The 14,880-nt window shown below is 41.4% G+C and overlaps 1 protein-coding gene across 1 annotated transcript in view; it reads left to right on the forward strand.

Annotated features, from left to right (window-relative positions):
• LOC109417125 (thioester-containing protein 1 allele S3-like) overlaps window positions 1–14,880 on the forward strand; it is a 57,659-nt gene that overhangs the window by 20,163 nt on the left and 22,616 nt on the right. The window contains exons 9-11 of the mRNA XM_062850184.1: window positions 3–45; window positions 115–528; window positions 590–883. Of these exons, the coding sequence (XP_062706168.1) occupies window positions 3–45; window positions 115–528; window positions 590–883 (751 nt within the window). The remainder of the gene's footprint in view (window positions 1–2; window positions 46–114; window positions 529–589; window positions 884–14,880) is intronic.

A 14,880-nucleotide genomic window follows, 5' to 3' on the forward strand; every position in this document is an offset into this window, starting at 1 on the left:
AGACCCGTGGATTATTCCTGCGATCTACCGCCATTGTTGATACTCGTTAGTATTGATAAAAATTTAAATTGTATTACCCCATATAGTTAACAAAGCTTAAATCTCATATTACAGCTGTTACACGTTCTCAAAACGCGCGATATGGTGGTATACAAAAACCTAGAAGACGTCCTATCGAAATCAGGACAAGATTTTCCGAATCGTGGTTATGGAGGGACTTTACCATGGATGGACGAAGAGATTCCAGTATTATATATGACAACGTTCCAGACACAATTACCACCTATCAGTTATCAGGTTTTGCTCTAAGTCCAACGCTGGGACTAGGGGTAGTCAACCAGCCAGTGAATTTTCTTGTGAGGAAAAAGTTTTACTTGGTTGCCAATTTGCCCTACTCGATTAAACGTGGTGAAGTGGCGCTCATCCAGGTCACCGTTTTCAACTTTTTGGGAAATGACGTCACAACCGATGTGACGCTGTTCAACAAACGAGACGAAATTGAGTTCGTCGAGAAAGCATCCACATATAGTAAGCATTTTGCATATTGTAACAAACAGTTTGATTCGTTGTTTAACCCTTACGATTTCAGATTCACATCGCACGAAACCAGTGATTTCTACAACCAACAATGGAAAGCCAGTGTCATTTTTGGTTAAAGCAAAAAAGTTGGGACTTATTGCAATCAAAATTCAGGCGACAAGCTCACTTGAAAATGATGCTTTGGAACATATGCTTCGAGTTACTCCAGAGAGCTACGAAGTGGAAGCCAATGTAGCCAGATTCATTGAATTGCCAACGTTTTCAAAAAAAGAATTCGACATCATCCTGAACGTTCCCAAACGAATCGACGAGGGCTCGACACAAATAAAATTCACATTGGATCGTGAGTATCGTTATGCTTGTTTGTACAGTTTGTATGAAAGTACACGCTCAGAAAACCGTTCTGATAAACGTGAACAAACAAGCGCAAATATGAGAACAAGCAAATATACACCGTGAACTGGAACTAGTTCCAGCTGTCAATATGGGCGTTCTAGAAAACGTGAAATCTAGTTCACGGTGTACATTTCTTTTTGTTGTTATGGTTGCTATGCATAGTTCTCGTTTGTTCCCGTTGCCGTGATTGGGAGTGCACGTGTATCGGAACGGATTTTTTGCGTGTATATATGCATGTATAGATGTCATTCCATTTAATTGGTTTAGTTCAACATCTTTACATAGATAAGACTAAGTCTACAATACGCCGCGCATTTCGGTTCGCTGTTGCTTTTTCCAACCTCGGTCACGCTCAACATATTTCTTTCCAATCCGTTTATTTTAAGGCTCAGGCGTGTCTACTTTACGGAGCCTAGCTTCAGTTTTGTACATTCATTGATTTAGTTAAGGACTGTATCGGAAATTAACTATAAACGTTCACAATTGCCTGAAAAATAATCTGTTCGAAATAAACATAACTTTATTTTTGGAGATACTATGTAAATCACTTAAATAAAAAATGGCAGTTTTGATTTTCAAGAAATAATCATTTAATTTGGACTTTTATCTCAAAGATTGCACACATGTTTTTAAAATTTTGGACACCTCCTAAAAATTTAAAATTGCGAAAACTGTGGGAAAATATTTAATTTTTTCACTTATTTTTGCGCAAATATATTCTTTTCCAGAATGCTCATGATATAGGAAAATTATTTTTATCAAGAAAAATTTCCTCCGCAGTTTAGGGCAATTCTTAAAAATGAAAATAGGCCATTTTTCGAGGAACTCTTTTTTATGCGTCTTTAAAGAACGATTACGCAAATAAAAAATACATAAAGTTGAAAAATTTGCATTTTTTTCGATTGGGTATGTATTTAAATCTATTGAAGAGGTAGTTGTGCCAGAGAACGGAATTTTATAACCTCTAAAGATATTTAAAACAGAGCGTCAAAGTTCGACCAAAAAGTAGGTGTTTATTTGGGATAGACCATATTCTTAATGTTGAAGGTTTTTCTATCCAAGATAAAAATTTTAAAAGTCGGTTTTGAGTGATATGTTATGTGTACGTAACTGCTAGTAATAATCATTATTTTCCAGATTTTTTTCCGTACAAATTTTTTTCGCTAGAGATGTTTGAAACGTTAAAAAAATTAAAATTAAAATGATGTGTGTACAGATTGTTGTTTTGTGTGGTATACTCATAGAGCCATATTTTCAATAATACTAAACATTTTCCAAATTTCTTTAAGCTGTTCTAAACTTAACTATATTGTGAAGATTTCATAGAAGAACCGGAATGAAAAGATCAACCGTGCGTCGAGATAGAGCATTTTGAATGTTTATAGTTAATTTCCGAAACAGTCCTTAGTTAACATCAAATTCATGATAGGGTATGTGTGCCATCAGTAATCTCATGCTCCCATATTCATCCTATACGAAAACAAGCGATTACGGCACCGATTGATTCCGTTCTTTTTGTTTTCATGGGTGAATTCTTTAATAAGTATCTTTAAGAATCTTTGAATTTTCTAGCAGCATTACTGCAAAATATGGTTAAGTGCTTCTTTGTGGAATGCAAGTATCATGTGGGAAGAAATCTGGTTGAATTTGCAATGGAATTCCAGCAAAAGTTTTTGAATTCCTAGTGAGAATAGATGCTACATAATAAGAAATGATCCATGTAGCTCAAGCGTAAACGCGAGTGTATTCTTTAAAACCATGCTGGAGGTGATTTCTAGTCGTTCACTAATATCTTTCCGGGTATTTGTGCGTCTATCAAACAATGCACACATTCAGAAGGCCATTGATGAAATTTTAATATATTTAAAAGCTTTTGCTGAAAGGGGTAATCTTGAAGGTATTCATGGTTGGATTTCTTAAAGATTTCTCGGAGATTATTGTGAAAGAATTCCTGGATGACTACTTGGAGAATTTCTTGGTTTCTGTGTCCCTCTAAAATTATCTAAAAGAATTCCAATACAAATCTACGAGTAATTCTAAAAAAAAAACCCTGGAGTGAATCCGTGATAAAGATTATGAACGGATTACTGAAATTTTTGAACTTATCGCTGAATAAATTTTTGTAAAAATCCAGAGAGAAATTTCGGAAGAAATCATTACAGGAATTCTCGGAGCAAAACCTGCAGGAATCTCTGGAGAAATTTCTGAAAGTATACCTGGAGGAATTCCTGGGTGAATTCCTGGAGGAATCCAAAGAGCAATTATGCGAGAATTTCAGGAAAAAAAAATCTGAAGAATCCGCATCAGAAATCCCTGTAGAAATTACCAGAAAAAATTTAGATGAATCCTTGGGGGAATTTCTGGACGCATTCCTGGAGGAATCTCTGGAGGAATTCTTCGAGAAATCATAGGAGCAATTCCTAGATGTATTTCTGGAGGAAATCCTGGACAACCTTCTGGACAAATTCCATGCGGAATCCCTGAAGAAGTTCCTGGACTAATGCCTGGAGCATTAGGGAATTTTTTTTATTATCGTACAAATTGGTACGAAATCCTGGAGAATTTTCTGGACAAATTCCTGGCGGAATCCCTGGAGAAGTTAATGGAGAAATTTCTGAAGGAGGCATCCCTGGAGAATTTCCTGGAGTAATGCCTGGAGCATTAGAGAAATTTCTGATGAAATTCCAAGATAAATTTCTAAACGAATTCCCAGAGGAATTTCTGGAGGAATTCCAGGAGGAATTCCATGAGGAATTCTTGGAAGAATTCTTGGAGGAATTTCTGGAAGAATTATTGGAGGAATTTCACGGAAGAATCCTTAGAGGAATCCCTGAAGGAATTTCTGATATATTCCTGGAGTAATTCCTGGTGGAATTTCTGCAGGAATCCGTGAAATAACTCCTGGACGGATTTCTAGAGGAATCTCTCTCTCTTCTTGGCGTAACATCCTCATTGGGGCAAAGCCTGCATCTCAGCTTAGTGTTCCATGAGCACTTCCACAGTTATTAACTGAGAGCTTCCTCTGCCAATGACCATTTTGCATGCGTATATCGTGTGACAGGCACGAAGATACTTTATGCCCAAGGAAGTAAAGGAAATTTCCTTCACGAAAAGATCCTGGACCGACCGGGAATCGAACCCGTCACCCTCCCCAAGTAACACACTTGTCACCGAAGAGTCACGGCGGCGCAGGTTTTTGTTGCGTAGAAGTTATTATGACTTAATTCTAACAAATAAGTACTTATTTGCTAGAAGTAAGTCATAGTGACTTCTGCGCAACAAAAACCTGCGCCGCCGTGACTCTTCTGTGACAAGTGTGTTACTTGGGTCAGCATGGTCATGCTGAATACCCGTGCGTTTACCGCTTCGGCTATATGGGCCCTTTCTAGAGGAATCTCTGAAGTTGAATTTCATGGATTAATTCTTGGAGGAAACCTGCAAGAATTTCCGGAGGAATCCCTTGGAAAAATTCCCATAAAATTTCCTAAAGAATCTCCTGAAAGAATATCTGAAGTAATCTCTGAAGTATTTCCTGCAGAAATTCTTGAAGGAATGCTGTTGGAAATTCCGAAGAAATTCCTGGAGGGATTTCTGGATCAATTTCTGAAGAAATTCCTGTGGGAATTTCTGAAGAAATATCTGGGGTAGATCTTCGTGGAATTCCTGGAGGAGCCCCTGGAGAAATTCCTGGAGAAATTGCGGTAGTAATTTCTGAAGGCATTCCTTTAGGAGGACTTTCTGAAGGAATTTCTTGGGCATTTCTGAAGTAACCTCTTAAGGAATTCCTGGAAAAATTCTTTGAGAAATTTCTACAGAAATTCTTGGAAGAATCCCTGGGGGAATTCTTGGAAAGAATCCTGAAGGAATCCCTGAAACAAATTTCTGGAGGATCCTCTGAAGACATTCTTGGAGGAACTTCCGGACAATTTCCATGCGGAATCCCAGGAGGAATTCCTGGAAAAATCTTTACATATAGGAAATCTTGGGGAAATTCCATGAAACTATTCATGGAAGAATTCCAGGAGGAATCCCTAAATCAATTCTTTGAAAAATCCTTCAATGAATTCCTGGAAGCATCTGTTGAGGAATTCTGGAAGGAATCCATGGAGAAATTCCTGAAGAAATTCCTAGAGGAATTCTGAGAGGAATTTCTGGTGGAGTTCCAGGAGAAATTTGAAAAGGCATTTCCGGAGGAATTACTGGAGGAAGTATCGGTGGAATTTCTGGAGGAATCCACGAAATAATTCCTGGAGGAATGTGTAGAGGAAACCGAGGAGAAGAAATTCCTGGATTAATTCTTGGAGGAAACCCTGGAAGGATTTCTGGAGGAATTCCTGGAAGAATTCCTGAAGTAATTGCTGTACGAATTCCTGGATCCATTCCTGAATAAATTCCCGGAGGTATTCCTGAAGAAATACCTGGGGTAATTCCGGTCAAATTCGTGGTAGAAATGTCTGGATGAACTCCTGGAAGAATGCCAGGAATAATTCTTGAATGAATTCCGGAAAGAATTTTTGGGAAATTTTTTAAAAGAATCCCTTGAGGATTTCCTGGAGGATTCCTGAAAAATTATTTGAAAGAATTCCTAGAGAAATCTCTGGAGGAACCCCTGGATAAATTTCTGGAGACATTCCTGTATCAATTGCTGGAGGAGTATCTCGAGAAATTCATTAAGAAATCCTTTGAGGAAACCCTGGAGAATTTCCTTCAAGAATTTCTGAAGAAATTCGTGGACTAATGCCTGGAGCAATCTCTGGATAAATTCCTAGATGAATTCCTGGTGGAGTTTTTAGAAGAATTCTGGAAGGGACCTCTAGAAGAACTCCCGGAGCAATCTCTAGATGAATTCTTAGAGAAATCCTGGGATGAGTCCATGGAGAAACTTAAAGGAGAAATTTCTAAAGAAACCTCTTGAAAAATTCCTAGAGGAATCCTTAGAGAAATTTCTAGAGAAATTCTTGGAAGATTCCTGGGAAAATTCTTGGAAAAATCCCTGGAGGAATCCCTGAAGCAATTTCTGGAGGAACCTCAAGAGGAATGCCTGGAAAGTTCTGGACAAATTCCTTGCGGAATCCCAGGACGAATTCCTGGATAAATTTGTAAAGAAATTTTCGGGGAAATTCCGAGGAACTATTCCTGGAATAAATTCCTGGAAGAATCTCCAGAGAAATTCTGGAAGCAATTACTGGAGGAATTTCAGAAGAAATTCCAAGATAAATTTCTGAAGAAATTGCAAGATAAATTTCTAAAGAAATTCCAAGAGAAATTTCTGAATAAATTCCAATAGAAATTTGTAGAGTAATTCCCAGAGCGATTTTGGACGAATTCCAGGAGGAATTGCGGTAGTAATTTATGAATGGATTCCTATGGGAGTTCCTGGATCAATTCCTGGAGGACTTTCTGAAGAGATTCTTGGGGTAATTCATAAGAAACCTCTTGAGGAATTCCTGGAGGCATCCTTAAAGGAGAACTATTAACCTTCATCCAGCCAACGTACATTTTCCACCTTCGGAAAAGCACAAAAATGGTCATAACTTTTTTGTTTTTCGATGGATTTTGATGAAATTTTCACAACTTCCCGAAAAACTCTTCTAGTTTATGATGCCGGGGACATGGGTGCCTGGTCCACATGGTTCCGGAGTTATTCCGGATTGTCTTGGGGTACCAACATTGGCCACATACTTTGCGCAACGTATATCTCAAGATCCCGATGAGCTAGAAGTACAGTGTCTTCGGCGAATTTGTTCAGCAGGTTAAGAACTGACTGGCAACGGCGACTTTGGTTCGCGATTCAGCCGCTAGGCGGCGCTAGTGTCAAAAATGTTCAAATCCTCATATCTCGGAAACCTGATAAGATAGAATGATGCTGTCTTCGGCAAAATTCTTCAGCAAGCTCAGAACTATCTGATAGTAAAGTCTTTGGTTTGGGATTTATCCGCTAGGTGGCGCCAGGGTAAAAAATCTTCAAACATCTATTTCTCAGAATCCTGATAAGATAGAATGATGCCCCCCTGCAGACAAATTTTGTCACACCACAATATTACTCCGTTTTTTCTTCCGGGAATGTCTCCGGGATTTTCTACTGGAACTCTTCCGGGGATTTTTCCAGGAATTTCTCCGGGAATTTCTCTATGAATCCCTTTGGAAATGGCTCCGGAAATTCTTCCGGATTTTTTTTCCAGGATTTCCTCTTCAGGAATTCTTTTTTTAATATCGCCAGGAATTCTTCTGGGAATTTCTCCAGGAGTTCTCCTGGAATTCCTCCCCATTCCCTCAGAGAATTTTCCCAGGAATACCTCCATGAGTTCCTCCGGGAATTACTCCATGAATTCCTCCGGGATTTTCCTCAGGAATTCTTTCAAGAATTTCTCCAGGATGGATTTCTCCGAGAATTTTTCGAGGAGTTCCTCCAGTAATATCTCCGGGAATGTATCCGGGAATTCCTTCTGGAATTTCTTTAGAAAATCCACCAGGAATTTCTTTGAAATTTTTTTCAAGAAATTGTCCGGGAAGTCCTCCAGGAATTCCTCCGGGATTTCCCCCAGAAACTCCACCGGAAATTTCTTCAGGAAAACTTCCGGTTTAAAAAAAATCCACTCAGATTTTTTTCTAGGAAGTCTTCCTTAAGGAAGTCTTCCGTGATTTTTTTTTTCAGAAAATCCTCTGAGAATTTCTCCAGCATTTCCTCTGGGAATTTCTCTAGGACTTCCTCGTTTGTTTTCTCCAGGAATTTCGCCGGGAATTTCTCCGGGAATTCCTTCGGGAATGTCTCTGGAAATTCTCTCTGGAATTTCTACAGAAATTCCACTAGGAATTTCTTCAGGAAATCTTTTCAAAAATTTTCCTGGAATTCCACTAGGAATTTCTTTACGACTCCTTCAAGGAAATATCTCCGGTAATTCTTCTAAGACTCCCATGAGCAATTCCTCCACTGATTCCTTCAGCAATTTCTCCAGATTATTTCCAGGAATTCTTTCGGGTATTTCTCCAGGAATTATCCCGGGGATTCCTCCAGGAATTCCCTCTGGGGATTCCTCCTAAGATTCTTCCAGAAGTTTACTTCGGGGAATCCCCCAGGAAGGAGGATTCCCTGAAGAATTTTCCAGAGGAATTGCTGGAGAAATTACCGGAGGAATACCTAGAGAAATTTCCTGAGGAATTCCTGGAGCAAATCCTAGAGGGATTCTCAGAGGAATACTTTGTGAAATTCCCAGAGGATTTTCTGAGAAAATCCCGAAGATTTCCTTTAAAAATTCCCGGTGGAATTTTAAAAGAGTCTCCGGAGGAATTCCTGAAAGAATTCCCGGAGGATTTTCTGGAAGATTTCAAGAAAAAAATCCCAAAACCATTCCTGGAGGAATTCCTGGAGCAATTCCCGGAGAAATTACAGGATAAATTCCCGGAAGTATTCGTAAAGGAAGTCCTAGAGGAATTCCGGGAAAAATTCTCGAGGGTTTTGTGAAAAAAGAAATCACGGAAGACTTCCCGAAGAGATTCCTGGAGAAAATCCTTTCTTCTTGAACAAAAAACGACAGCGGAGGCACTCATGGACGAATTCCTGGAGAAATTCTCAGTGAAATTTCCGGAGGAACTCTTGGAAAAAAGTCCGGAGGAATTCCTGGAAAAAATCCCAGAAGAATTCCTGCAGAAATTGCCGAAGGCTGCTGATAGGAGTCCTAGATGAAAACCTGGGGAAATTTCCGGAGGAATCCCTGGAGGAATTCCTGGAGGATTTCCTAGAGGATTTCCCAGAGGAACTTCTGGAGAATTTTCTGGAAGATTTTCTTGAGGAACTCCCAGCGGAATTCTTGGATAAACTCCCAGTGGAATTCCCGAGAAATTCCTGGAAAAAATCCCGGAAGAGTTCCTGTAGAAATTCCCGGAAGAAAAAAAAAACGGAGCAAAAGTAGCAATATTGTAGTGCGACAAAACTTGTCTGCAGGGGGTCAAAGACGGTGTTGAAGTATTGCCTCTTGTACCACCGTACTCGACCATCTACTATCCTGCCAAATGGCTCTTAGCTTGCTGAACAACCAGATACGTCTTACTTCCTCTTAACTTTCGGAACAATTTGCTGCACGTTTTTCGTTTTTTGAGATAAAATTGTTTGAGTGTTTTGATTGCTGGTGTCACCTAGCGTCCCCATTGCCGGATAGATCTCACCTTGCCGAACAATTTTATAGAAAACGCCATGCTTTTAGCATATTACAGTAACGATATACACGTGTTTAAATATTATACACAAGGTGCCACCTAGCGAATAAATCACGAATCAAAGACTCAACTATCAGACAGTTTTTAGCTTGCTGAGATATAGGAGTTTGAAGATTTTTGACCCTGGTGCCACCTAGCGGACGATTCTCGAACCAAATACGCCATTACCAGATAGTTCTTAGCCTGCTGAACAACTTTGCTGAAAACCGCATGCTTGCACCTCATTAGGGTATCGAGATATACGAGTTTGAATTTTACAGACACAATGCGCCACCTAGCGGACGATTCTCGAACCAAAGACGTTATTACCAGATAGTTCTTAGCCTGCTAAATAACTTTGCTGAAAACGGCATGCTTGTACGTCATTAGGGTATCGAGATATACGAGTTTGAATTTTACAGACACAATGCGCCACCTAGCGGATAAATCCCAAACCAAAGACTTTACTATCAGATAGTTCTGAGCTTGCTGAAGAATTTTGCCGAAGACAGCATCATTCTATCTTATCAGGTTTCTGAGATATGAGGATTTGAACATTTTTGACACTGGCGCCGCCTAGCGGCCAAATCGCGAACCAAAGTCGCCGTTGCCAGTCAGTTCTTAACCTGCTGAACAAATTCGCCGAAGACACTATACTTCTACCTCATCGGGATCTTGAGATATACGTTGCGCAAAGTATGTGGCCAATTTTGGTACCCCAAGACAATCCGGAATAACTCCGGAACCATGTGGACCAGGCACCCATGTCCCCGGCATCATAAACTAGAAGAGTTTTTCGGGAAGTTGTGAAAATTTCATCAAAATCCATCGAAAAACAAAAAAGTTATGACCATTTTTGTGCTTTTCCGAAGGTGGAAAATGTACGTTGGCTGGATGAAGGTTAATGGAAGAACTCCAGGAGGAATCCCTAAACGAATACCTTGAGGAATCCCTAAATCCCTCTAGAGGAATTCTGGTAGAAATCCATGGAGAAATTTCTGAAGTAATTCCTGGAGAAATTTTTAGAGGAATTCTGAAAGGAATTTCTGGTGGAGTGCCGGGAGGAATTTCCAGAGGAATTTCTGGAGGAATTCCAGGAGGAATTCCGGGAGGCATTCCAGAAGGATTTTTAGAAGGAATTACTGCAGGAATCATCGGTGAAATTTCTGGAGGGATCCATGAAATAATTCCTGGAGGAATGTGTAGATGAAACCCTAGAGAAGAAATTCCTTGATTAATTCTTGGAGGAAACCCTGGAAGAATTCCTGGATCCATTCTAGAATAAATTCCCGGAGGAATTCCTGAGGAAATACCTGGGGTAATTCCCGTAGAAATTCTTGGTAGAACTCTTGCAGAAGACACTTATAACACGCGACGCGAGACAGACACAACACTTATTATTCTTACAAAACGTTAAAAAGGAGATATAATTACCTTTTTGAGTCGACCGGGTTCGGGCTCGTTGTTGCCCATCGACAGGACGATGATGTCCGACCGATGGGCAACAGTCCGACTCTTGCAGAAGTCCCTGGAGAAATGCCTGAATAAAATCCTAGAGGATTGGAATAGTTCTTGAAAAAAAAAATCCGGGTGGAATTTCCGAAGGAATCCCTTGAGGAGTTTCTGGAGGAATCTCAAGATTTATGATGAAATACAAAGTTCGATTTCTGAGAGAATTCCAAGAAATCTGAGGGGAAATACTGAAGAGACCGCAAACATTCTTGAGGAAATCCTGAAATCCTGGATTAATTCCTGGGGGAGTTTCTGAAGGAATCCCAACAAGAGTTCTTGCAGGCATTTGAAATAATCCCGGAATTCGTTTTTGAAAGAATAACAGAAGAAATTTCCGGTGAATCCCTGGAGGAACTCCAAGTAATTTCTGAAGAAACCCGATGAGAAATCCCGGAAGCAATTCCATGAGGAACTCTATGGAATCTCAGGAGAGCTTTCTTAGCGAATACCTGGAAGAATTTTAGTAGGAATATTCCTAGATAAAAAAAATGAAGAAATCGATGTCTGCAGTAATTGTTGAAGGAATACTAGGATCCCTAAAGGTTTTTTGGTACAATTTTTTCAAACAATTCTTGGAGTAATTTTTAATAATCTCTAAGTAAAATTTTCTAAAAGATTTTCTGGAATACATTTCTGCAGAAATACTTCGAATCATTCCAGATGTAATTATTGGAGCAATCTCAAGTGGAATTCTGGAAGCAAATATGGAGAAATCCCTGTAGAAATATCTGAATACCTGCAGAAATACCTTAAAGAATCTCTGGAGAAATTCCTAAAGGAAACCTCGAAAAAAGCACTGGAACAATTGCTGGAGGAACCTCTAAAGATGTCCCTGGACAAATCCCGAAAAAATGTCTAGTGGAATCCCTAGATGAATTCTTGATTGAATTTCTGGAAGAAGCCATGATGGAATCACTGAAGCAAGCTATGGAAAATAATCTTGGAGGAATTGTTCGTACTTATATAGTTTACGAAACTATGAACAAATCTAAAACAGTCATTTTAATTACTCAAAACTACCAAACCAATTTGCATATTCACATATCGGGCGCCCATCCCGCTTAAAATTCATCTCTAGTCAGGCCCCCCCTGGGCCCCCTCCAGGAAAAAATCCTAGTTACGCCAATGATTTTCCATAGCTCTGTGCGGTCGATACTGTCGTATGCCGCTTTGAAGTCGATGAACAGGTGGTGCGTTGGGACCTGGTATTCACGGCATTTCTGGAGGATTTGCCGTACGGTGAAGATCTGGTCCGTTGTCGACCGGCCGTCGATGAAACCGGCTTGGTAACTTTCAACGAACTCATTTACTTTAGGTGAAAGACGACGGAAGATGATCTGGGATAGCACTTTGTTGGCGGCATTCAAAATGGTGATCGCTCGAAAGTTCTCACACATTAACTTGTCGCCTTTCTTGTGGATGGGACAGATTATCACTTCCTTCCACTCCTCCGGTAGCTGTTCGGTTTCCCAGATCTTGACTACTGACTGGTGCTGACAGGTGGCCAACTTTTCCGGGCCTATCTTGATGAGTTCTGCTGCGATACCGTCCTTACCAGACGCTTTGTTGTTTTTGATCTGGTGGATGGCATCCTTAACTTCCCTCAGCCTCTATAGGACTGTACTCCAGCAGTCCTATAGAGGGGCCACATTGAGCACACCCTCGTCCGGCAACGCTGCCTCGAGATTCTGCGCGTATGCGGTGGCGACATCCGGTTGCTTCAGTCGCTCTAGATCGTACCGGGGTAGCCGCCGGTACTGTACATTGTTAATAACGGAGAGTTTTGGGCGCACTTTAACCATCACCAGGTAGTGATCAGAGTCGATGTTGGCGCCACGATAGGTTCTGACGTCGATAATGTCGGAGAAGTGCCGTCCATCAATCAGAATGTGGTCGATTTGCGATTCCGTTTGTTGTGGTGATCTCCAGGTGTAACGATACGGGAGGCTGTGCTGGAAGAAGGTGCTACGAATGGCTATGTTCTTGGAGGCGGCGAAATCGATGAGGCGTAGGCCATTTTCGTTCGTCAGCTGGTGGGCGCTGAGCTTTCCAATCGTCGGTCTGAATTCCTCCTCCTGGCCTACCTGAGCGTTTAGATCCCCTATGATGATCTTGACGTCGTGGTTTGGGCAGCGGTCATACTCGCGTTCGAGCTGCGCGTTAAATCCATCTTTGTCATCATCAGTGCTTCCGGAGTGAGGGCTATGCACGTTAATTATGCTAATGTTGAAGAATCGGCCCTTGGTCCTCAACCTGCACATTCTTTCGTCGATCGGCCACCAACCGATCACGCGCCTCTGCATATCACCCATCACGATGAAAGCTGTTCCCAGTTCGCGTGAGTTGCCACAGCTCTGGTAGATGGTATGATTACCTCTAAACGTTCGTACCATAGATCCTGTCCAACACACTTCCTGCAGCGCTACGATTCCGAACCCGCGGTCCTTCAGTATGTCGGCGAGTATGCGGGTGCTCCCGATGAAGTTGAGAGATCTGCAGTTCCACGTACCGAGCTTCCTTTTCGCAAGTCCTTTTTCGTCGCTGTGGTCGTCGCCATTGGTACCGGTTCACATTCTTCTCTTGTTGATTTTCCGGTGCTAGTCTTTTTTACGGCTGGCTCGCAGGGCCTGACACCAACCCACTAACCCAGGGAGCTGGGCTTACCTTCCCGAAGGTACGGGTTCTGCATTGGCATTTCCTCCAACTACAGTGCTAAATAGCTAGGCTCAAGCGCCAGTCTTCGCCGGGGGTTTTGTTTTTAATGGACGCCCAGGAGATAATAAGTTTTGTACATTATAATAATAATAAAAATAATAATAATGAAAGGGGTTGCCAGTTAGCCTAGTGGTTAAGGCTATGTATCGCCAGTCCGGTGACGACGGGTTCGATTCCCGTTCCGGTCGAGAAAATTTTCTCGACTCCCTGGGCATAGTGTATCATTGTGCTTGCCTCACCCATTCCGACAGCTCGTTCTCCTCCATTTGGGAAATTTGTGCCATCGCCATGAACACGAGCCTATTCATCATTTACCTGACGGAGAAGGGAAGGAAAAAGGATAGGACATGGGAAAAGACAGGTAAGGGAATATAATCCTATAGGATCGTCAAAAGCGTACCACAATGGGTTCACATAGCGTCCTGAAAGGGACACTGTAATAACGCATAAGCGTACCACAATGGGTTCAAACAGCGCCCTGAGAAGGGCACTGTGATAACGCATAAAGCGTAAAGCGAGTCTATAGCTCTTTACCACAGCAGGTCAAGAACAACAGAACGTCCTGATGATTCAGGATTCTAAGTCAGTTTCACTTAATAAGTATTTTCCGAGTACTCGGAAACGCAATTGCGCAAAAACTGGACAGTTACATATTAAATGATACGAAGTTCCATAATCGGATTCACAGCTATCACAGGTAAATGAATCAGCTTGCTGAATATTCGCCATGTGATAACTGAGTCGGCAGTTGCCAGTCAATGCTTTGACCAACATGCTGCAATTCTGCTTTGACAGATTTGTTAGATAGTTTGCCACCCCTAGAGATGGCTCAGTACAATACAATTTTGTTTGACGACTTGACTCCAAACTATTCCAGTATTGTTTGTGCTGAGTGGCAGCCCAGGTGTCAATCTGAAGCTTTACCCAACACTTGGATACCGGAATAGCTGGCTCAGGGCCAATGAAGTCATGTGATGCTCCAGTGCGAGCTAGCTCATCAGCCAATTCATTTCCAGCGGTGGAAGAATGGCCAGGTACCCATACAAGGTGAACAGCGTTTGCGGAATTCAGCTCCTCGATTTGAGTTCGACAAGCGATATCTATCTTCGACCTGGAGTTGGCCGGAGCAAGTGCTTTAATAGCAGCCTGGCCATCTGAACAGAAGTATATTACTTTGCCCATTACGTGCTGCTGAAGTGCTGATTGCACTCCGCACACAAGAGCAAAGATTTCGGCCTGAAAAATGGTGTAGTGTCTACCAAGAGAATAAGACTGATGCAGCCTTAGATCACGAGAATAAACACCAGCACCTGCTCGACCTTCGAGAAGGGAGCCATCAGTGTAACATACGATGCCGTCTGAAATACTTCTTTCCAGATAACCATATGGGAAAGGAATTTCGTGGAAAATGTTCTATATGGAAAATTGCAAGCAATCGTAACATCACTTGGAGCAAGGACAACTTTGTCCCAATTCACCAAAAGTGGAAACAACGAGGTGTGTGTTGAACTGCGGTTCACAGGA

This window comes from Aedes albopictus, chromosome 2 (assembly GCF_035046485.1).
Source record: "Aedes albopictus strain Foshan chromosome 2, AalbF5, whole genome shotgun sequence".
Classification (NCBI taxonomy): Eukaryota; Metazoa; Arthropoda; class Insecta; order Diptera; family Culicidae; genus Aedes; species Aedes albopictus.